Below are 23,967 nucleotides of genomic sequence, written 5' to 3'. Positions count from 1 at the left end.
CTGCATGAATAGTATGATTTTGATCATGTGACTATTCTGATAAAGGGCAAATAATTAAATGGAGTCCTAAGTTTTCAGCACAGGTAATGCTTCTCATTCTGAAAAGTTTATTATTCAGCCTGAAGTGTTGTCTAGGAAATTGTTCATAAAGGTTCAGCTACAACTATCCTTCCCGTGATCAAACATGAGGCATGAAATGTTTCACATGGCAAATCTGATTTCACTGTGCCGTGACTGCTGAAGAATCGCAGGATATAATCACACGTGCTACATGTTACACGCCTGAGTACAGTCCTACATTCAACTGCTCGTTAATATTTTTAAGGAAGACTAAACACAGAGACACGCAAACACATACACATTCTTGCTCCTTGACTTTTATTTAAGGAAAATTGCTATGATTTTAAGGTATAAATCAATTTTTTAGAAATTTAAATACATATATTATTATCATTATATTAAATATTATATATATATAATTTAAATATACATACGCACGCACACACACATACAGCAGCAACAGTTAATAAGGTTGTTTTTTTAATTAGAATTAATCCTTTGGAAAAAAGCCTTAAATGCATTGTCTCTATCCCTTAATAAGATTGATGGAAAGTGCAACCAACCTTGTTCTGGAAACGCTAGTAGAACTTGCTGCAGTCTATAGGAATCTAGGGGCCTCAGAAATGGAGTCTGTGTTCCCAGACAGGAGAGCCGAGGTGGACATACACTCAGAAACTCTGCAGACACATTGGCTGCGGCTTCGCAGAGGACATCTGCTGTATGGCCCTGCGATGTCAGCTTGTTACGGACAGAGCTCCTAAGTTCCCCTCTGTACGTCTCCTAATTAAGTCGTATCATACTCCCACTGAGGATGACTAGAGAATTATTTCGAGAAATGCTAACGAGCCTCCGTGACTAAAGCTAATTAATAACGGAGCACAATTAGGGCTGACAATGCTTCCTGGCTTCTGCTATTGAAAGTCAATCAATCAATGAACAGCAGGTAATGACAGACTCTCCATGGGTAACATCACCAAATTCTCCGTGACCACAAAGCATGGGAGAGAAAAGAAAAGGGGCTTTTCTCGGCTGACACCCTGAATCACTCCCCAGGTCAGTAGAAGGAGAGAGTCTGTATCTTGACCCTTATCTTCTTATAAACACGCCTTTAGTTAGACCATCCCTAGTGGCTTCTGAAATCAAGTGGAGGCAAGTCCAAAATCATACTGAAAATGGAAATACTGACATCAGCATTTTGCCTAAAATGCTGGCCTCAAAACACAGTTATAGAAAGTCAAAGTTACACTCACCACCACATCGGTCCTCATTTTCCCAAAAGTCTTGATCAAATGGGCATAATGATAATCTTCCATTTGTCGTAAAATAGCTGTCATACAGGCCACGAAGTTTCCCTGTAAACAAATCAAAAGATACAATGAGATGAGGAGACCCACAACACTCATGGGAGAAACTGCTGTAAACTAGGCATCTGGGATCAAAGCCCACCAGGGAGAAGCCATGTGCCAGGCTGGCCAGCTAGGAGAGTGGTCACTCCAGCCTCACCATCTTTCCTTTTGCTACATTTCCTTCTAACTACATTAAATGTTTCCTGATACATGACTGTCCAGTCTGGAAAAAACAAGCTTGAAATATTCTCGCATTAAATATGTGCAATGAAAGACAGGCTCGAAACCGCCACCACTGTGCGTTGTGTTCCCTGGAAAGTTGCTGCCCCTGTTATCAGGCAAAGTGTGTGTGCAGCCCCTGCTCCCGGGCTGTGGCAAAGAGAGGACTTTTATTTCTCAAAATCTGCCTCTATCCCCCTTGGCCAATTTGGAGGCAATAACCACCGACTCCACAATGAGTTATGGCTCACTTCTCCTCCACCAGAAGCATGTGAGGAGGAATGCAGCCTCATCAGAATGTAAAGTGGGAGAGACGGGGAATTTCTCATACCAGACAGAGCTGGCAGGAAAGGAAAAGAAGGGGAAAAAAGAAACCACCAAACAAAATCAAGACATGGAGAAACTGAGGGGCCAGAGCACTTAGCAACAGAAGTGACCAGCATGCAAGTGGCTGTGCATGTGGACATGTTTGCGTGTGCAGGTCTGTGCACGTGTGTGTGTGTGTGCAGACACACTAAGGGGGATTTGGTCTAGCCGGGGGGCGGGGGTTAAGCAGTCCCATTGCCATTAACTGCAATGTATCACTTCTGGGGTTCATGGCTAACAATTTCCTAAAAGACTTCTTTGCTTTTAAATATTTTCCCCTAAAGTAATGATATTTCAAGAAACAGAGGACATATATTTTCTCCCATTAAACTAGCACAAGTCTGGTAAAATTATAGGATGAGATATACTTTGAGACATGTCCTTAATTTTGCCTTATTAAATGAGTTTACAAATTGCATTCTTTTACTAACTGTTTTAAAAGCAATGTATTTGAATGCCTAAGTATCTCTTGTATTCATTTCAAATGCATGCTCTACAGTGAAATGTTAAAGTCCAAAATTTTTTCGGATCCATTTTATATCTATAATAAACATATATGCTTCCAAATGGGTCCTCAGAGGATGCATTACGTAAGTTGAACAAGTAAAATAATGATAATAAGGTATCTTCCATTTGCCCAGAAATGTAAACTATTTACTAATGATGATAATTGCTGAAATTTAGATTTCAAGGTGGTGTTCAGGGAAAGAGCTAAATAATGCTTGTTTTCCTTTGGAGGAATGATTCGTAAAATGGTAAAATGTCTATTTATGAGTATACACTTTTTTTGTTTGTTTGTTTGCTTGTTTTTTACGGTATGTGGGCCTCTCACTGTTGTGGCCTCTCCTGTTGCAGAGCACAGGCTCCGGACGCTCAGGCTCAGCGGCCATGGCTCACAGGCCCAGCTGCTCTGCGGCATGTGGGATCTTCCCAGACTGGGGCACGAACCCGTGTCCCCTGCATCAGCAGACGGACTCTCAACCGCTGCGCCACCAGGGAAGCCCGTATGAGTATACACTTTTGAAATATGTAAATATTTGGCATCCCGTTGAGCTCAAGAGAAGCCGCCTTTGTATCTTCTTTACTCCTGATGAGATGCCACCTTTGGGATATCAGTCTTCATAATTTTACACGTTGACCAATTGCAATATGTCAGGCGCTGTGCTGAGGCCATTAGAACCATGGCCTCATTCAATCACACCTCAGATTCTCATCTCGTCCCATTTTATAGGCAGTAAAACTGAGGCTGAGTGGTGTTCCCCTCTTGATGAGAATATGGAAAACCAGCTGTGAACCCAGCACACCAGCTACAAGGTAGGTGCTTAGTAGCTGAGCTAATTTTCCTCTTATCCAGATAGGCACTTTAATTATTTTTCTGAGAAATCTGAGGTCACTGACAATGGCCAACATGAAGTAGAGACTTCATGCACTTCTGTGGTCATCCGAGAAAGTTGGGAAGAGGATGAGGAAATGGAAAGGCGGCCATAGACAGTGTCCCAATTTCTACCCTGACCGAGGTAGCTGTGACCTGGACTCCACCCTACTAGACAGGGAGCTTTTCTAGAGCAAGAAAAGGCCTGTATCAGTCAAGGTTCACCTAACAGGGGCTCAGATTAATTCTCTGCAGGTCAAAAGAGTTAAAGAATAGGGACTTACAAATTAGAATCATTGAAATCACAAAGGTAGCTACGTATAATTCAGAGCAATAGACATTATGTCCTGTACTTAAGATATCAAGTTGAAAGTGGAAAGAAAAGAAGACCCCAGCCCCAGAGCAGTCTTGAAAATGCAAAGGACATGCACACTGAGTGACATTAATGGAAAAACCCTAGAGCATCAGGAGTCTGGCCAGATACTCGAACACGTGACGTGCACATAATGTAGGGAGCAGAGTGCCATGTAATGCTGAAAATTCATGCAAGGCAAAGGCTGGGGGAACTGACACGATGCATGACATGAAAAACTGAAGAGAACGTAGCAATTTCCATAAAGCAAGGCCTGGGAATACTTAAATGGCCGGTCGGGAAGCCGCCTCTCTGGATGAGAACGTCACAGAGAGGGCAACCAAATGGCCTCCTATTTAACTGCAATGGGGACTAAATGGAGTAGCCCAGAGAAAGGGACAGAGGCAGGTCATCGCCATGAGTTAGAGGTCAAAAGGCCAAGGGGGCTTCCCTGGTGGCGCAGTGGTTGAGAGTCCGCCTGCCGATGCAGGGGATGTGGGTTCGTGCCCCAGTCCGGGAGGATCCCACGTGCCGCGGAGCGGCTGGGCCCGTGAGCCATGGCCGCTGCGCCTGCGCGTCTGGAGCCCGTGCTCCGCAACGGGAGAGGCCACAACAGTGAGAGAACCGCGCGCTGCAAAAAAAAAAAAAAAAAAAAAAAGGCCAGCAGGTGCAAATGTGCTCTTTACTTAACTTAAGGAAATGTTCCAGAAGCAATGTGTACTGTTCAGTCTTTTGGAGAGGAAGCAAATCTTGCTATTTCAGCCCTTTTCTAAGCTGAAGCTTTAGACCCCACTAGGAAAGAGGTAATATTCCTGTCAAATTTCACAGAAAGGCTCCCCCTTTCCTTTGGAATGGAGTCCCATCCATGGGGGCCAGTATCTTTAGAGAAGCAGCATAGCGGACGCTATGGAGCATGAATGCCCACGTGAACTCCGCGGAACCCTCTAGAGCAGAGTGGTGGGTTTTTACAGGTAGATTAAAAGCAGGTATTTATGGAAGCTGTATTTGAAACCAATCGTACACCAGAAACAGAAATGGGGGAGAGCTGTCAAAAGAAACTTATTCTGCAGGCTCAGAATAAAATTACTATTCTATGCTTTGTCATTGATTTATTGGAAATGCATTTAGAAGTCCTAGGAAGCTTTCATGTCAGACAGTGGGTGGGCTGGCAGGTAGGCTGGTGGTGATTGTGCAGAATTCTTCCTGGAACCTGAGCCTGGGGACGGGGTTCCAGCCCCAGTGGCTGAGTAAAAATGAGTAAATAAATAAAAATAAGACATATTCCTTGTGACTTCAAAGCAATGCAAAATAGGGACAGAGAAATCAGGAGGCAGTGGAAGAAAACTTAAAAATCAGGTCATGGAAAGAAAGCCTCATAAACAAAAAATGTGAACTTCATTAGTAATCAAAGATGAAAACGGTATATCATCATTTGCCTGCCAAAGTAGCAGAGGAGTATTTAAGTGATGATAATGTTAGCACGGGCGCAGGGGATGAGCACTCTTAGATGCCACTGGTGGGAGCATAAATTGCTGTAACCTTTTTAAAAAGTGATTTGGCAATAGCTTTGAAAAGTCTTGGGAAAAAAGATACTCATCTCCTCAGGGTAATTCTACTTCTAACAAGCCACCTAAGGAAGTAATTCAGAATTAGAAATTTTATGCCCAAAGATGTCCACTGCATCACTGAAAACATCCCAATGTTCAACAGCTAGGATCTGTGTAAGTAATATGAGATTCTGTAAGGTTGCAAGATAAAATACAGGATGCCCAGTTCAATTTGAATCTCAGATAAATAAGTATGTCCCAAATTTTGTATTGGAAATTTCACATCAGACATTCATATACTAAGAAAATGATCTGTTGTTTACCTGAAGTAGATTTTTATTTGCTAAATCACGTAACCACACCATAGTTTTCTGATGAAATATTATGCCACCATCAAATACTAATCATGAAAATATGAACTATTTTAATAACATAAGAAAATGCTCAACGATGAAAATCAGACATAATTATGGTACATATACTTTTCAGCAAAACAAAGAATATAAATATAGCATAGGAAAAAAATAAAAAAGAAGAAACAATTAGAAGAAAAGACACCAGACAGTCGTGGGATGGGAGGAGGAGCCCAGTTTTTTTTTTTTTTTTTTTTTAGTGGTACACGGGCCTCTCACTGTTGTGGCCTCTCCTGTTGTGGAGCACGGCTCCAGACACGCAGGCTCAGCGGCCATGGCTCATGGGACCAGCCGCTCCGCGGCATGTAGGATCTTCCCGGACAGGGGCACGAACCCATGTCCCCTGAATCGGCAGGTGGACGCTCAACCACTGTGCTACCAGGGCAGCCCCCAGATTACTTTTATAATGGAAAATATATTAGTATTTTACTTTTTATATAAATTTTTATTGATTGACTGATTTTTGGCTGTGTAGGGTCTTTGTTGCTGCATGTGGGCTTCCTCTAGTTGTGGCGAGTGGGGAGCTTCTCTTGTTGCAGCGAATGGGCTCTAGGCGCACACTTCAGTAGTTGTGACATGTGGGCTCAGTAGTTGTGGCACGCGGGCTCAGTAGTTGTGGCTCTACAGCGCAGGCTCAGTAGTTGTGGTGCACGGGCTTATTTGCTCCGCGGCATGTGGGATCTTCCCGGACTAGGGTTCAAACCTGTGTCCCCTGCATTCGCAGGTGGATTCTTAACCACTGTGCCACCAGGGAAGTCCCTATATTAGTATTTTAAAAGGTAGTCCTGAGAGAGACAGATAAGATCTCCTCTTTCTCCCTCTGCCCGTGAGTCCCCATTTCCTACTCCCTTATCCTCAAAAATCTCTTTCATGGGGCTCCCCCATCCACGAGGACTAGGTCACTGCTGCTCAAGCCCTGGACTGAACTTGCCTCTGAGCCCTCCCTCCTAGAACTACCCTCAATGCCCCAGTTTTAAATCTGTCTGGCACCCCAGTGCTCTAGGCAGGTGGAAAGGTAGAATGAAGGACAGATTGGATGGAGGACAGGTAGGAAGGAGGACAGGTAAGACAGAGGACAGGTAGAATGGAGCACTGCTGGTGGAGCAGGGGACACTGAGTGGCAGGCTAGTGAATGCACAAAGTCCCTACAGGATATAGAGACAGAAGGTTTTTAAGAAAGAACAGATTTTGGAGAATGGGAACTTAGGATGAGTTCTTTTCAATGGTATCTTTGTCATCTTTGGCTAGTCTAAGGTCCAAGACTGAGTACATGAACTAGAAGGAAACATCCCAAGGATCTGAACTCACAGGCCTGAGCTGTGAAGGGGTGCTTCCTTTATGTACTAACATCAGGACTGAGTTATGTGGCTTGAACAATAACGTATGAAATTGCTCTTGGTAATTCCATCCGCCAGTCCAGAATGTTTCATATGACCGCGGGGCTCACATTGTGCGTGGGGCACTCGGCACAGGCAGAAAAGTTAACTCTCGTCCAAGTGTTCTGAACGCCAAGGGATTTGGGGGCAGCTCCAAACCACAGAAGCTACTGGAGATGCGAAGAGAGCCCCAGGAGCATGGAGTCTGGAGGACGGGCACCAGGCTTGAATCAGAGGAGAATCTATTATTTGAATCGGAGATTACACTTCTTGGTGGCCAGTGATGAGATGTTAAAAATTTTAAACGTGGGCTTCCCTGGTGGCGCAGTGGTTGAGAGTCCGCCTGCCGATGCAGGGGACAAGGGTTCGTGCCCCGGTCCGGGAAGATCCCACACGCCGCAGAGCGGCTGGGCCCGTGAGCCATGGCCGCTGAGCCTGCGCGTCCGGAGCCTGTGCTCCGCTAAGGGAGAGGCCACAGCAGTGAGAGGCCCGCGTACCGCAAAAAAAAAAAAAAAAAAAAAAAAAAAATTTTAAACGTGTTTCACGAAGGCAAGTGCTTTGAAGAGGAATTCTCATTTATATGTTTCATTTCAAATATATCAATGAAAACAAACCTACTTCATCACCATTAAAAATTAAAGAAAAAGTAATCCCCAATGATACTGCTAAATGACACTGGGCAAGAATTGTAGTAAAGACAGGAAGACGGATGACTTGATGGATTCTGGATGACTTTCATATTGGGGAGCATTCCAGCCAAAGAATCAATACTGTAAAGCAACGTTATGAGGACGAGGATTTGGAGAAGGGAATGTAATTGAGAGCTGAGTGCTCTGTTTCAGAGGCAGGGGTGACGTGAAATAAATCCCCGTACGGATAAGTTCTTGGACAGATGAGGAGAAAGCTCTCGAGAACGCAAAGGCTTCCTGTTTTCAAGAGGGAAAGCCAATGGTGAAACATTTACAGGTTCTATTTGTTACAAGGAAATTTAAGAGAGAAAAATAGGGAGTCCAAAAAGATAACACAAATAATATCCCAAAATGTCATTAACTGCCCCAAAGCGTCCTCCAAAGTCTCTGTAGAGACGATGTTTGTGAAAATATACGTAGGGGGCTTCCACATAACACATTTAAAACAATGAAAACACAAACTCATCTGTCTCTTCACATTAAACTGACAATAGAAAAGTTTTTACAACTCACAAACCAGATAGCTAGTGGGAAGCAGCCGCATAGCCCAGGGAGATCAGCTCGGTGCTTTGTGACCACCTAGAGGGGTAGGATAGGGAGGGTGGGAGGGAGATGAAAGAGGGAGGGGATATGGCGATACATGTATATGTATAGCTGATTTACCTTGTTATACAGCAGAAACTAACACACCATTGTAAAGCAATTATACTCCAATAAAGATGTTTAAAAACAAAAAACCTCACAAACCCACAAAGACCAAGAGAATAAGAAGAGACACAACTACAGACAAGAGAATTCTGGAAGCTGACAAGTCGATGCAGGAATGGTTACCGGCTGCCCTGGAGGCAGGAAGGGAGTGCATATCTATCAGGAATCCTGTTGATTCTGGCAGAGAACCCTAGGAAGGCTCGGAAACTGGAGGTGCCAGGTACTCAGAAAGCGAGGCTGCATGTCAGGTGGAAACCAAAAGCACTGATGTCTTTAAAACGTGGCCAATATGCCCACCCCAGCACATCCACCAAGGGAACCCCGCTCACTCCCGGCAGGGAACCACGTGTTTATCCTCTGGACAAAGCAAAAGAGACAGGAGCAGGAGCCACCTGGCTGAGACTATCCAATGATAAGCCAATCACTGGGGGCTTCCCTGGTGGCGCAGTGGTTGGAAATCCACCGGCCAATGAAGGGGACATGGGTTTGAGCCCTCATCTGGGAGGATCCCACATGCCACGGAGCAACTAAGCCCGCGCGCCACAACTACTGACACTGTGCTCTAGAGCCTGTGAAACACAACTAGTGAGCCCACGTGCCTAGAGCCCATGCTCCACAACAAGCGAAACCACCGCAATGAGAAGCCCATGCACCGCAACGAAGAGTAGCCCCTGCTCGCCACAACTAGAGAAGGCCCATGCGCAGCAACAAAGACCCAACACAGCCAAAAAGAAATAAATTAAATAAAAGAAAAAAGAAGCCAATCACTGTAAACTCCCCACTCTGCTCGGCTCAGCTCCCAGCAAAGCAGCAAGGCTCAGCCCCTCCACCAGGCTTAGCCCCACAGCAAACTGGAACAGGAGACTGGAAGAATCCTCTTTGGAGAAACTGACCAGCACAAGAGCATACCCACTAACTTCCCATGGAGATTCTGACAGCGTGAGAGCCCAGCCCACAGTGGTTTGCCATGCAGTGAAGCCCAGCAGCCTCCAAGCTCTGTGAGAAAAGTCAACCAAGCGTTAATAAAGGAGACCTGAACAAACAAAAACAGAAGCCAGAGGAATGAAAGAAAATTTAGAAAACATAAGAAAATTCAAAGAACGATCATTATTTTCCTCAGGTAGATAGGAGATTATATCCATAAAACAAGAACATGATGTTATAAAAAGAAAAAAAGGAACAAAGACCAAGAAATGATTCTGGAATATTTCAGCTGTATTAGCAAAAATAAACATTTTAATAGAAGCGTCGGGATAAAAAACTAATGAAATCCTCCAAAAGTAGAACAAGAAGACACAGAGAGAGAGAAAAAAAATTCCACTGACAAAAGTATCGAAAAAATACTTAAGAATAAATTTAACTTGGTCCCTGAAAACTAGAAGGTAGTGTTAAAGGAATAAAAGAGGACCTAAATTAATAGAAAGATATCCCACGTTCATGGATGAGAAGACTTAATTTTGTTAACATGGCTATACTCTCTAAATTGAGGTACAGATTCAACCCAATCCCTATCAAAATTCCAGCTGGCTGCTTTGCAGAAATTGACAAACCAATCACAGATGATCATATTTTGCATAATTCTATTTCTAGAAAATGTCCAGGATAGGCAAACCTACAAAAGCAGAAAGTTAGACTTGTGATTGCCAAGGGCTGGAGGTTTGGGCGGAAATGGGGAGTGACTGCTATTGCATACAGATTTCCTTTGAGGATGATGACAGTATTCTAAAATTGATCATGGTGATGGTTAAACAACTCTGTGCGTATAGTTAAAACCCTTAAATCGTTCACATTAAATAGATGAATTTTATGGCATATAAATTAGATCTCAATGAAGCTGTCAAAAATTTTAAATAAAACTTAAATTAATTAAGAGATGTAAGATAATTTTTCTAAAGTGTCATGCATACACAAAATGAAAGGGCCCACTGTGTGTCAAGCACGATCCAGACTCATACTTGTGAGATTTTGGAACACTACGGATAGAACAATGAATCTCAAACATTCAAGAACAAATGAAAAGCAAAAAGAGTTGCAGGTGTGGATCGGGAATTGCTCATGGAGGGGCCGGTGAAGGGGCAGCTAATTCTCAGGGCAAGTCAAACGATCTGTCCTTGTAAACCAAGTAATATACTATTCTGATTTAAAACAATAATAACCTACTTGGAAAACTCCTTCCAAATTCTATGATCCTTGTGAAATTGTTCTTTCTCTTTAGATTTGTGAAATAGATACAAGACAGTTTTCTTCACCTTTGCTTTGATTTCTTCACTTATGTGTTTTCCCATCATAGGAAATTACTTAACCCTTTTAGGATGGGGGTTACAAGGAAGAAATGATAATGCAGATAGAACAACGGTGTAAAATGAAGGTAAGAAGACAGTGCCCCACGTGAAAAACATCAGAGCAAAAGTCACTGCTGTACTTTGCAGAGTATTTCACGTCTTGTTAAGTAAATATGTGCTTAAGCATAAGATACAACAAAACGGCTGAATCGGGTACTATTGTTAACACTGAGGTTCTTGGAAAAATAAATATTCACTCACATAATTTGAACTTGGTACATCTTTCCCAGAAATACAATCCATGGCGAAATTGAGGGCTGTCTTTTGTTCCCTTTCTCATTTAAAGATAAATTCAGTCCCATGAATCCTTTATCCAAAGTACAGTTAATTTTCACTTATTTAGTTTCCAAAATATTGCGATCCCTTATTTTATCAATATAAAGGACCACGGAGTGAGGGATGATTGTAAAAAGAAGCTATACAAAATTAAAAATAGTAGAGTTGAGAAACTAATGTCATCTATTAGCCCTTTTACAACTACTAGCAACAAAATTAAACCTGAATCTTAAATTTTAATTGAATGCCAGTATTTCATATCATTGCAGACACTATAAAGAAAGAAATCTAATTTTAAAAACAAAATCATTTTCCATTTTACAGTGGCAGTAATTGTAAGAAGATGTTTATAGGACGAATATACCAAAAGGGACTATCTGGATCTTGTATTAATCATAACAACATTTGCTGCTTATTCAATATAATAAATTAAACACATATTCACATTTGTTATAAGGGATGAAAATAAATCACAGTCAAATTTTATGTATACAATTTATACTTTATGTAATAATGAGGAATATATACTTTGTATACAACTTCTTGATAGAATTCATTTGTTGCTAGCGTAAGTCGGAGTATAGCAGAAAATTTTATATTTATTTTCATAAACTCAGAAAATCAGATAATTTAAAATAATCAGATTTTTCAAATGTTCTCCCATGATATATAGTAACTGTAAATACACTGTAACAGAAACAAGAGTAACTGAGTCTTAATAAAATTTTGCCTCTGAAGGAGGATCAATGCTCTCCGTATTTTTTAAATTGACTTCTGTCCATAAAGGACACTCTTACCATCACAGTTATAGATTAAAGTTGAAACTCTTTACTGGATGAAATGAAATTCCTCTATATGAATCATAAATGGATACTGTCCCTCAATACTATTTATATTGGTTACATGAGTCAGTGAGGAGAAAACTACATCACATACCAAGGGTTAAAAAAATTAATGAATCTTTAAGGAGAATAAAATATATTTGGGAATATGAGATTATTATATAAAAGAAACAGGGATGATCTCGTTTATAAGCTATTATTTCTTAGGAAATAGTGACTTATACATAAATAAATACATCTATTGTGCGCAGATACAGGCTCAAACGCCACACATCACATCACCCATAGCTCGTCTGCTTACGACTGCGTAAGCATCCAAAGTGATTCAGGCTCTAAGTGCCTTGAGGTTTATTTTCAAAATTTCCTACTATGGGGAAGTGGGACTCAATCTGGGGGGTACCCAAGAGAAATTTTGCAGAGCAATGTACCTGTCGAGCAGGTGTGTAAGAAAACACTGTAAGTATGAAGCACACCCCACTGGGGCTTCACGCCCATCTCATCTCCCTTCACCACAGTCCTGAGGAAATCGAAGGTCCCCAAGATTCGGAGGAGATGGAGCCACTTGGAATATACATAAGAAAGTGTGGGGATAAGGCCAAAATGATGAAAAGATTCAAAATGTTGCAGAGTATTAACAGGTGCAATGCTCAACTCACAAAGAGTGGGTGCTGTGTTGAAAGCATGGAGTTCGGGGCTTGGTCAGGTGAGTAGACACAGCACCACCCAGAAGGAGCACACACAGGGGGCCTGGGACCAAGGCAGGATGAGGAGGATGCTGGAAGAGGCTATCCTGGCCACACTGGGACACCTGCGACACCCGAGTGTCACAATGAACAAGGAGAGCAATGGATTACAACACATGGAAAGTCCTTGAGTCTATGTTGATACATGAGCAAGGGGATTGGTGAGGCAGGTGGCCAAGAGAGGCAAAGGTAAGGCTCTTTTCTTACAGACCAAACAATGTAGATGGGACAAAAAAATTAAGAAATCACCAGTTTCAGCTCCTAAAGCAATGGTTGATTCCAGCAAGGATCCTCAATGGGGGTTGAAACTATTAGGTCAAAGGTCCTTGGGGATGAAGATACTCAATCTGAAACTCACCCCCCCCCCACATTCTTCCTCACTACGGCTGTGCCCCCCAGTTCGATGGAATGTGAAGGACACATTATCACTGAGGTAGTATTTTATGCCAAAAATGTTAAATCATGAGGAATAACTTTTTGAGGAAAACATCCTTACCCTAGCTTTTTTCAGGGGGTGCATAGAGGATATTAACTCCTTTTTACAGACAAGAGTCTATAGAGAGAGTTTAAGCCACCTGGCCAATACACAATTAGAAGATGAGAAGAGCAAGAAACAGCCCTCGGACCAAAGTTTCAAAAAAAAAAGGAAGACGGAGGAGGAGGGGGAAGAAAGGGAAGAAGGGGGAGGGGACGGGAGAGGGAGCAGCAGACAGCTCCAGATTATGGGACACTGGCCAAGACCACTGGCCTGGGCCCAGTGTCTGGGTACATACGCAAATGATGGCTATAATGGTGGTGGTGGTGATGATGACAGATAAAACACACAAAAAACACACAAGAACACTTTACAAGTCACGAAATTTGTACGCTAAAGTCACGAAACGTTCAAAACAGAGTCAAAGAATACCTAAAAAAACTGGAGATACATATTATGTTCATGCTTTGGAAGAATCAATATAGTTAGGATGCCAAGTGATCTACAGTCAGCAGGAGGTTATTGTAGAAATTAACAATCTGATTCTAAACTTTAAGTGGAAAAGCAAATAATGTGAAACAGCCAAAGAAATCTTGAATAATGTAAAAGGACACACACTACCTGCTTTTACGATTGACTATAAAACTACAGATATTAAGACTGTGCGGTACTGGTGAAAAAGGCCTATAGATGAGAAAACCTGACCGCACACATACGGTTAACAGATTTTCAACAAAGGTTTCCAGAAAATTCAATGAAAAAGTATAATCTTTTCAACAAGTTGTATTTTCAAATGGTACAATTAGACACATATGAAAAGTCCCAAACAAAAAGGCAGGGGGTGGGGAGAGAGAATTGATCCTCACCCTGCCTCATATACAAAAATCAACACAAAATGTAACATAGACATAAATGCAAAACCCCCAAAACAGCAGAACTTCTAGAAGAAAACACAAGGAAAACCCTTCTGACCTTGGATTTGGCATATACTTCCTGGGATACAAAAAGCATGAAACATAAAAGAAAAAAATGACCAAAAGAACTTCTTCAAAATCAAAAACTTTGCTCTTTGAAAGACATTGAAAAGAAGGTGAAAAGGCAGACTGCAGAACGGGAGAAAATATTTGCAAAACACACCTTAGACAAAGGGCTTGTATCCAGAATATATAAAGAATTCTGAAAACTCAATTAACAACCAACCAAATCGAAAAATTGGCAGAAAAATTTAAAGAGACATTTCACTTAAAAGGAGATACAAATGGCCGAGACAGACACGAAACCATGTTCAGTGTCACTAATAATTAGGAAAATGCAAATTAAAACCACAATGAGATACCACTACACACCTATTAGAATGGCTAAAGTTTAAAAAAAAAAAAGCAGGAAATTGCAGAGCAGACATTCTCCTATGTTGCTGGTCTGAAGGCAAAAGGATACAGACATTTTGGAAAAGGTTTGGCAGGACCCAACCTTCCTGCTTCTAGGTATTTACCCAAGAGAAATGAAAACATATATCCACACAAAGACCTCTATACAAATATTTATAGACAGTCTTAGTCTTAATTGCCAAACATGGAGACACCTTACATGTCTATTACCTAGTAAGTGGATCAACAGACCGTGGTAAATCCATGTGACGGAATAGTACTGTGCAATACAATGGACCTACTACTGAATAAATAAATGTGCATCGTTCTCAAACACCAAGGGTTTCTTTTGTTTCAAAGAAAAAAAACCTGTGCTAACTGAAAGACGTCAACACAAAAGGCGACACAGTGTATCAATTCATTTATGTGACATTCTAGAAACCCAAAACTACAGTGACAAAGGGGAGACGGTTGACTCCAGAGGGGAATGATGAGGGACTTTTTTAGGCATATCACAATCCTCTAAATTTGTATTTGGTGGTGATTACACAACTGTATATATCCATCAAAATTCAGAACTAAAGAGGGTGAATTTTACTGTGTGATCATATATATATGATCACACAGTAAAAAGAAGAAGATATATATATATATATATATATATAAAGAAGAAAATTTGAAAATCCCCGTAAGATGATATGCAACTAATATTGGTATTTTGGTGGACTCATCCTTGCGCTCACATATATAGAAAGAGACGACTTTTAATGAACACTGGATCACACCTCAGTTGCTGTAGCTTTAGCTTTCAAATGGTTTGTTATCTGTAGTACAAGTCCTACATCACTACCCTTGGTTTTCACATTTCCCTGAGTGTCCATGCCAATCTATTCTTTCACATGAACTTTAGAACCACATTACTGAGCGTGAAACAAGTCCCACTGGAATTGAAATTGAGGTGGCACTGAATTTTTAAATTCATTGAGAAGGCTTATGATAGCAGCCTTCTCAATGACACGCACCCAGTGTCTCTCCATTTGTTCAGGTCTCTTTTGATGCCACTCAGGAATATTTTGTGATTTTCATCATATGGATCTTAAACGGCTCTTGTATTATTGTTCCTAGTGGGAGGAGAGCTTTTTCTCCAAAAAGCTTTAAATTTTTCTCTATATTTTTATTTGTATACTTGGGAAAACCATTGACTGTCAACTTGCAGAAATCTGTCATCACTCCCTGTAGTCTTTGTTATGGGGGGGGGTGTGGAGGGGGGCCTGGGGATAGATGTTAAAACAGACCAAGCCAACATCTGTCAACAATTTTGTGTTGTCCTTTCCAATCGCTATAAACTGTATTTCTGTTTCTGGACCTACTACACAGGTCCTCACCACCAAGACGATGGCAAGTTGTAATAAGAGCCAGCATCTTTGGGGTTTTTTTTAGAGATTTTAATGGGCATGCATGCCTTTAGGGTCTAATGTGTTATTTTTATTTTTTTAATTGAGATTTAATTGACATAGTTGAAGGCATACAATGTGTTGATTTCATACATTTATATATTGCAATACAATCACAACTTATGGTTAGCTAACACATCTATCATGTCCCATAATTGCCATTTTTATGGGTGGTGAGAATATTTAATATCTAGTCTCCTGGATATTGGCTTAAGATAGACCTTAAGATGTTAAGGAAAATTCCTAACCTAGAGATCATCTCTGACAAAATATGTGAAGCTAAACAAAAAGGATTATGGATATTACTAAAATATAAGAGTTTTATATTGAAGGGCAAAAAGATCCAGCAATAGAATTACGCATCAAAAGAGCACACAGGGGGCTTCCCTGGTGGCGCAGTGGTTGAGACTCCACCCGCCGATGCAGGGGACACGGGTTCATGCCCCGGTCCGGGAAGATCCCACATGCCGCGGAGCGGCTGGGCCCGTGAGCCATGGCCGCTGAGCCTGCGCGTCCGGAGCCTGTGCTCCGCAACGGGAGAGGCCACAACAGTGAGAGGCCTGCATACTGCAAAAAGAAAAAAAAAAAAAAAAGAGCACATAGGGATGCTGTTAAATTTTACTAAGGGGGCAAGAAAGGTACCACCCCCCAAAATAAATATGTAAGGCCAAGCTATAATAAAACAAAACTTAGAAGAGGGACATTTCTTCATAAATCCCATTTCCTAGGAAGGGCATCGTCTAACAAACATTTACAGAGGCACACTGTGTTAGGCACTATTCCAGAAGCCCTCATGAAACTCACATTCTATTGGCCAGAGTGTGTTGACAGGGAGCTTACTGTCAGCTAAACTTAAACAAGAGCTTCACTCAACCCTGACAAGTGAAGCTCTTGTTTAAAGCTCCTTAGTATCTTAAGGAGACCCTCTGGTACTTGCTCTGAGGTATCATCATGCACCTGGCAAGTATACACTGTAGATACTGTCACATCACGTTTTGCAAAAACAAGACAAAACCAAAACCCCTTCCAAGATGTTGAGAAAAATATTCAACGGGATATCAATCAAAATATACAGCGAGTACCCAGAGTTATGTACACATTATTCACATCTATCTATTCCTACACAGACTTAATGAAAATACTAGAAGAAGCCATTCCCCTACTCTTCTCAAAATTTAGAGCTGTGTCTTGTAATTACCAATCATAATGGTGACCACCACAGTTTTAATTAGGGAATATAAAACACTGTTTTCTTAAGATTAATCTCTTTAAACAAAATTCACATATTTTGAAGATTAATGTTTTAACATGACAATCACAGACATTTCAGGTACCTGACTCACGCATAAAAATAAAAAGGATGCACCGGCTCCAGCTCCAGGGGCTCCGCCCGCCTGCCGGCACGCCGCACACCACCCACCGCCCGGGACCGCTCAGACCCCTTCCGACAGCCCTCCCTGCGCAGGCTAGGACGCCTCTCCCCCGTCCCCCGACCCCGCCGCGGAAAGTTAAGTTTGAAGACCCGGGGTGGGGGGGTGGGGAGAGAAACATGGACATGAAGAGGACGATCCACCTGGAGCTGAGGAGCTGCACCCCGGCAGCTGTTCAAGAACTTGTCCTGGACGATTGCACATCAAATGACGGGAAAATTGAGGGTTTAACGGCTGAATGTGTGAACTTAGAGTTCCTCAGTTTAATTAACGTAGGCTTGATTTCCGTTTCAAATCTCCCCAACTACCTAAATTGAAAAAGCTTGAGCTCAGTGACAATTGAATCTTGGGAGATCTGGATAGGTTAGCAGAAAAACTTCCAAATCTTACACATCTAAACTTCAGTGGAAATAAACTGAAAGGTATCAGCACCCTGGAACCTTTGAAAAAGTTGGAATGTCTGAAGAGCCTGGATCTGTTTAACCGTGAGGTTACTAACCTGACTGACTTCGGAGTTCCCGCCCCAGCTCACGTACCTGGTTGGCTATGACCGAGAAGACAGTGAAGCCCCTGACTCAGATGCTGAGGTGGATGGTGTGGGTGAAGAAGAGGATGAAGACGAAGACGAAGACGTAGAAGGGGAGGATGAAGACGAAGTCAGTGGGGAGGAAGAATTCGGGTATGATGGAGAAGCTGATGAAGATGAAGACGGGGGCTTCCCTGGTGGCGCAGTGGTTGGGAGTCCGCCTGCCGATGCAGGGTACACGGGTTCGTGCTCCGTCCGGTCCGGGAGGATCCCACATGCCGCGGAGCAGCTGGGCCCGTGAGCCATGGCCGCTGAGCCTGCGCTCCGCAACAAGAGAGGCCGAGACAGCGAGAGGCCCGCGCACTGCGATGAAGAGCGGCCCCCGCTCGCCGCAACTAGAGAAAGTCCTCGCACAGAAACAAAGACCCAACACAGCCAAAAATACATAAATAAATTTATTTTAAAAAGATGAAGATGAAGATGAGGAGGAAGAAATCGGGAAAGGTGAAACGAGGAAGAGAGAAACACGATGAAGGCAAAGATGATTAAGACCCCAAATAACCTGCAAAAAAGAACTGTTCAGTATTGGCTGGACTGCTCACAGGGATTTGGTAGCTGTTTAAGAAAAAAAGAAAAAGGTAGCTGTGATCACAAACCCCAGGACACCAACCCACCCAAAGAGCCAAAGAACAGTTTCTGTGACATTCTACCGTCCTCCATTTAGTCCCTCTTAGAAATCCACCACCAAGCTTGGGGACTTCACCTCAACAAAATTATAAGCGTTGTTAGGTTTTTGTGTAAGACTTGCGGTAGCGTGGACAGCTGTGATTTGTGAGTCGACCGTCGTGGCTGCCAGTTACGCTGAGAATGTAACAGCATGTTTACGTTCTGTACAACAAAGAATCTTCGTAAATAAAATCTGAACGTTTAAAAGAAAGACAAAGGAAGCGTCACAAATCACATTGGTTTCCCTTCACCTGAACCCAAACCTCTAATCGCAGGTCACACCGAGACGATCTACATTGGCAGCCACTCTTCAACAGATGTTTAGCCAAGATTTTTTTTTTTATTAATCTTGATCAGACAAGATCTTAACAGCATGTAGTGGAAGGTAAATCCACAGAGTCGTACTATAATGACGAATTTTAATTATTCTCCAGAATCACTCCTTGTTTGCAAAATTGAGTATGTTTTTCACAAGCTAGTTCTCTGGCTACACAGTTAAAAGTGCAAAATGTAGTGATCCTAGCTCCTGTCTCAACAAGAAGTACACGGGATAATGAAGCCCACTAGTTTTGAATTTAAATCAGCTGTTTTGGCGTCATGAAGGGGCAAAAAGCAGAATTCTAGACTGATCAGTTAAAAAGAAGCATGGTCAACAGGAGGTATTTGTTTGAAAGAATTGGAAACTTCACACAACTACGTGGGAATTCTGGAAAGGAAAGCACCATTATTGGGGATAAAACCATTATCACAAATAATAATTTCTAATGTCGACCAATGAATGGGCCTACAAGGCCATCCATGAGCTGCCCCCCTCTCCACAAAATACCCCTGACTCCATCTCTGATATGAGCTGAACTTTGTCCCCCCTCCCCTGCAAATTCATATGTTGAAGTCCTAACCCCCCAGAGCCTCAGAATGTAAATGTATTTGAAGATGGGGTCTTTAAAGAGACAATTAAGGTAAAATAAGGTCATTAAGGTGGCCCTCATTCAATATTACTGGTATTCCTTAACGAAGAGAAGATTAGGACACACACAGAAGAAGGGCCACGTGAAGATGCAATAAGAAGATGGCCATCTACTAGCCAAGGAGAGAGACTTCAGAAGAAACCAACTCAGGAGGACACCTTGATAGTGGACTTCTGGCCTCTAGAACGATAAGGAATGAATTTTGGTTGTTTAAGCCACCCACTCTGTGGCTTTTGTTATGGCAGCCCTAGAACCTAATGTAACCTCATGGCTTCAGTCACAGTCTCCATGGGGTCTCAGAACTTGCCCAGCTTCTCCCCTCAAGAGGCTAGGCTGCCCTGCCTGTGTCCTCTGATGAAGGCTCCTCCCCAAGAAGACCACCTTACGCCCAGCCCCTTCCTCCAGCACGTGGCTCCAAGGCCTGCTTCCCCAGCACTGCTGCTGCTGCATCCCATTTAGAGTGGGACCCCTGCTCAGGCCCCAGCACACCCCATCCTCTCACACCACCTTCTCCTGCAGGAGTTACCTTCACACACATTCACGTAATCTACCTACTTATTAGAATTGTTGTTGATCAACTCTCCCCACTGGAATATAGACTCCAAGAGGGCAGGGATCACCGTTTCACTCGCCAACCAGGTTCTAATGCCAAGAAAAGAGCAATAAATCCTTTGATGAAGCAGACTGAATGCCCATGATGTTGTCATTAAAAAAAAAAAAAAATTAAAGTGAAAAAAGGCCTGATATAAACAAATAAAAGGGAAATTATTCAGTCCAGCAAAGGCCATAATTGGAAATAAGGACAGATTAATAATATCATTAAAAACAATGTACTTCTAATGAAGTTATCAATTTCTTTAGTCTTTTTAAAGATCCCTAAACCTACTGCTAAGTAACACTTTTCTAAAGAAATTCATGTACCAAAGTATTTTTTACAATCAACTTGAAACGTATGTTCTGAGATGCTGACAATACTACCAGAATTTTTTTGTTATCTAATAGTACTGAATTCACGTTAGTTAGCAAAATGTCTCTGTGGTGGGGTTTGCTGTGAGCGCATCTGAATGTAAGAAACTACCTTGGGGATTCGCCATCTACCTTTTCTCTAAAGAGAGCTCTCTCTCTGGGTTATCATATTCAAAGCAAATTTAAACACTGTGTCCTGGAAAAAAAGAATTGACAGGTGAGTCTTAAAGCAAAGCTGGCCTGGTCATTTAACGGGCGTTGCATTGATAACGACAACCTGATATGCTAGAAAATTTGTGCACTTTTGTACATGGAGTAAAAGCCCAGGGCCCTGTTGTAAGACATGGTCTGTGAGTCTGTTTACTGGGCAGTAATAGGCGTGCACAGGTGCAGCCCGTGGCTTCCATCCCACGCAAAGCTTCACCTGAGTCACATCACGTCATTGTAAGCCTCCATCAAAACACAGGGCAAAGGCAAAAACCAAACAAGAGTGCGATGGTAGCCACCAAGCGATCACAATGCAGCCACGTAATCCAGCAAAAATGAGGAAGCAGAAAACCTCATTTTGCTCACAGGCTTTGTACAGCGTTTGAGAGAACATTCCGCCAAGTGCACCGTGCTGCTCCCCGCCCCACAGATGAGAGAGAAAGAGTCTTCCAACCACCCGGGGACCTGGGCACATTCCCGAGACTCAGGCACACCTTTCTGGAGGGTCTCCTCATCTACAGCCAGATGATTCAACTCCCCTTCCCTCTACAACCTGTGAGCAAAATCCATTCGTACGAAAAACAGGCGAGGACAAATGTGGCTCGTTTTGAAATATTAAAATTATCGTCATAGAACACAGAATGCAGAGGAGAGTGTGTCGAAGCCCAAAGGACATTATTAACCCAGCGTGTGTATATCACCATTAAAAAAAGTTTACTTTGAAAGAACAGATAAATTCAATAACATACAAAGAAATACGTGTGATCAAGGAGATCGTTATAATCTGACAGAGAAAAGAACATATTTATTTATTATTTTGAGATGCTAATGTTTTCAATAAAATTCTGAGAAAATTTTGATATAATTAGAGTCTTGTTAGGATCATGAGGTATTTATATGGTTCACATTTCTTGTGTATCTGATAAGTCCTTACTTTGGCATAATTGCTATGAAATAAATTTCTATAAAGTCAAAAAAATAAAAAGAATAAAATCACCTTCAAATTTCTAATACTTTCATGATTTTACCAGATGGAAAATCTACTCCGTTACTAACAAGTATCAGTTATAGGGTAGGCAGTAAAATTCAAGCTGAGGGTTATAAAGGTAATGGGGAAGAGACCAGTCAGAGCTCAGGAACGTCCAATACAGCACGTTTATGCAAGGCTCAAAAAGTCCTACCTTGTCGCATGTAACTCGGAGGGAGCTGAGGGGGATTGCTAGGGACCCATGCTCAGCCCAGCCTGAAAGTCACCCCGAGATTTGGCTTCCAGATCTGACTGTGTCTGAGCCGCAATGAAACCTCACCATCAGCGCCCCAATGGGAGAGTCACAAATCAAAGGAGGCTCATCCTGATTCTGCCAGCATGGAAGGAAGCGTGCGATTCTCACTGCCTGGAACCCTGAGAACAGGAGGAAGGCTTGGGCATCACTACGGCCCCGCCCCTTTCTACACACTACCTGCCCTTCATAACTGGCCATGAAGTAAGCCTTTTCCAACCAGAGGGCAGCATTTCCAGCCCAGGAAGAGCAGGGTAATTTCCGGGGGAACCAGGATTGGGGGAAAGTGTCCAGAGCGTCCGCTGCAGCCAGGCGTTTCAGATAAAGGGCTGCTGGCAGACGGCTCAGGATGAAGCCGGCAGAGGACGAGAGAGCCCACCTCACATCCACTTCTCGTCTGCTTTCTGCCCATCGGGTGGGTGCTCAGGGCATGTCTGAGGATACAGAACGGAGGCCTTAGGAACACCGCTTGTAAAATGCGTTGGTTACAAACGGTCGCCAGCCGTGCTGCAGCTGAGGGAGGCCCACACTGGCAGAGAGTTACAAGTCTCAATCGCCTTCCCCCTACCCTGGGAAGCTCTTATGATGGCCAGGTGTCTTCACCTAGCAAGTATATTCGTGCTGCCCTGACCCCGAAGAGAGGGTGTCCAGGACAGCAGCTCTGGAGCAACAAGGACAGACTGAGCCAATTGCAGCAGATAAAGGAGAGGACAGGCAGGGCAACTGATTACAGGTGTGTTCAGAGAGCAATCGAGAGCTACCTGGTGAGTGGGAGGGGTCAAGAATGGCCACATGGGAGAGCTGACTGTACACTAGGACCTCGGAATCATCCACTCACTCATCAACACACACATGCATCACTACTTGCTACAGGTCAGGTCCTGTGCTGGGGCTTGGAATATGAATGGAGATAAGCCACAGGTGCCTGCCCTGGTGTCTGGTGAGAAAAGACCCATTAAAGAGCAGTTGTATTAGCGTGGCAGGGTCAAGATGGGGTGACACGGGTACTGGGGGGGGGGAATGGAACAGGGGCACCCAGCCCGGTGGAACTGGGGAGAGAAGTAGGAGAAATTCAGTCCAGGCAGAGATGCTCCCTAATCACAATGGTGAAGGTCCCAGGAGCCTGGGAGCTGGGAGCCCAACAGGCCCCTTTATGGGAACTGGTCAGAGAGGCAGAAAGTAAGATAGAAGCAAAGACAGGGCAGGGACCTCAATGCTCAACTTTATTTGCCTGCAAGTTTCCTGTGTCTTATACATAGTTATTCTCTTTGCCAATTAGATCCTACTCCAGTCCACAAGTACGATCAACATGATGGGGATAGAAAGTTGCCTATTAGGAAAATTTCAAAACATCAACAACTTTGGTGCTCACTTAGAAAGGAGCATTTTGTATTAACTACTTCTTATGTTTGACAGGTTTTATCTGGCTTTCTCTTTGCATACTCTTGTACAGAAATGCAAATCCTTCCCTGGCAATTACAGAGTGAAATAGTGGAAAAGATACTTTTGTAACAACTTGTAATTTTCTAAGCTATGTCTCCAACAGCTAGAACTCAGAAGGCTAACTTCTCTGCATTCTTCCAAAGCAACCCTCACTCCTTGGAGAGAAATCCTTCAATCTAATTGTAGTTAATTAGACAAAACTGATTAAGCCCTGCATTTGGTTGCCAGCAGTCTGGATCAACATGAGATGGTGAACAGAATAAACAAGGAAAAGGACGGGCTTGGCTGCATCCTATGTTGTGCCCTTTCTCTGGGATCTAAAAGGAAAGAATGGTGATGGGAGAAAATGTCAAGATTCACATAGCGGAGGGCGCACCACGGGCTCACCTGTCCTCTTCAGGGAGGTCTCTGACACACCCCTCTCTTGCCTGTAGCATTGATGCAGCAAGTGGGGCAATTGCTTTGCTTGACTAA

General features: G+C 42.8%; 1 protein-coding gene and 1 pseudogene across 4 annotated transcripts in view; one reads left to right on the top strand and one right to left on the bottom strand.

The window, feature by feature from the left end:
• Positions 1–23,967, bottom strand: part of DOCK1 (dedicator of cytokinesis 1) — a 526,850-nt gene that overhangs the window by 204,738 nt on the left and 298,145 nt on the right. For all 3 annotated transcript variants that reach the window (XM_082673365.1, XM_082673366.1, XM_082673367.1), the window contains exon 28: positions 1,311–1,412. In XM_082673365.1, the coding sequence (XP_082529491.1) occupies positions 1,311–1,412 (102 nt within the window). The remainder of the gene's footprint in view (positions 1–1,310; positions 1,413–23,967) is intronic.
• On the top strand, positions 17,497–18,452 carry LOC309834490 (putative acidic leucine-rich nuclear phosphoprotein 32 family member C; annotated as a pseudogene). The gene is made up of 2 exons: positions 17,497–18,100; positions 18,372–18,452. The product of its transcript is annotated as a putative acidic leucine-rich nuclear phosphoprotein 32 family member C (transcript).

This window comes from Grampus griseus (assembly GCF_964374135.1).
Source record: "Grampus griseus genome assembly, chromosome: 16".
Taxonomy (NCBI): Eukaryota; Metazoa; Chordata; class Mammalia; order Artiodactyla; family Delphinidae; genus Grampus; species Grampus griseus.
Note: the sequence above shows the minus strand (reverse complement) of the source record. Positions and strands in the feature narration are given on the sequence as shown.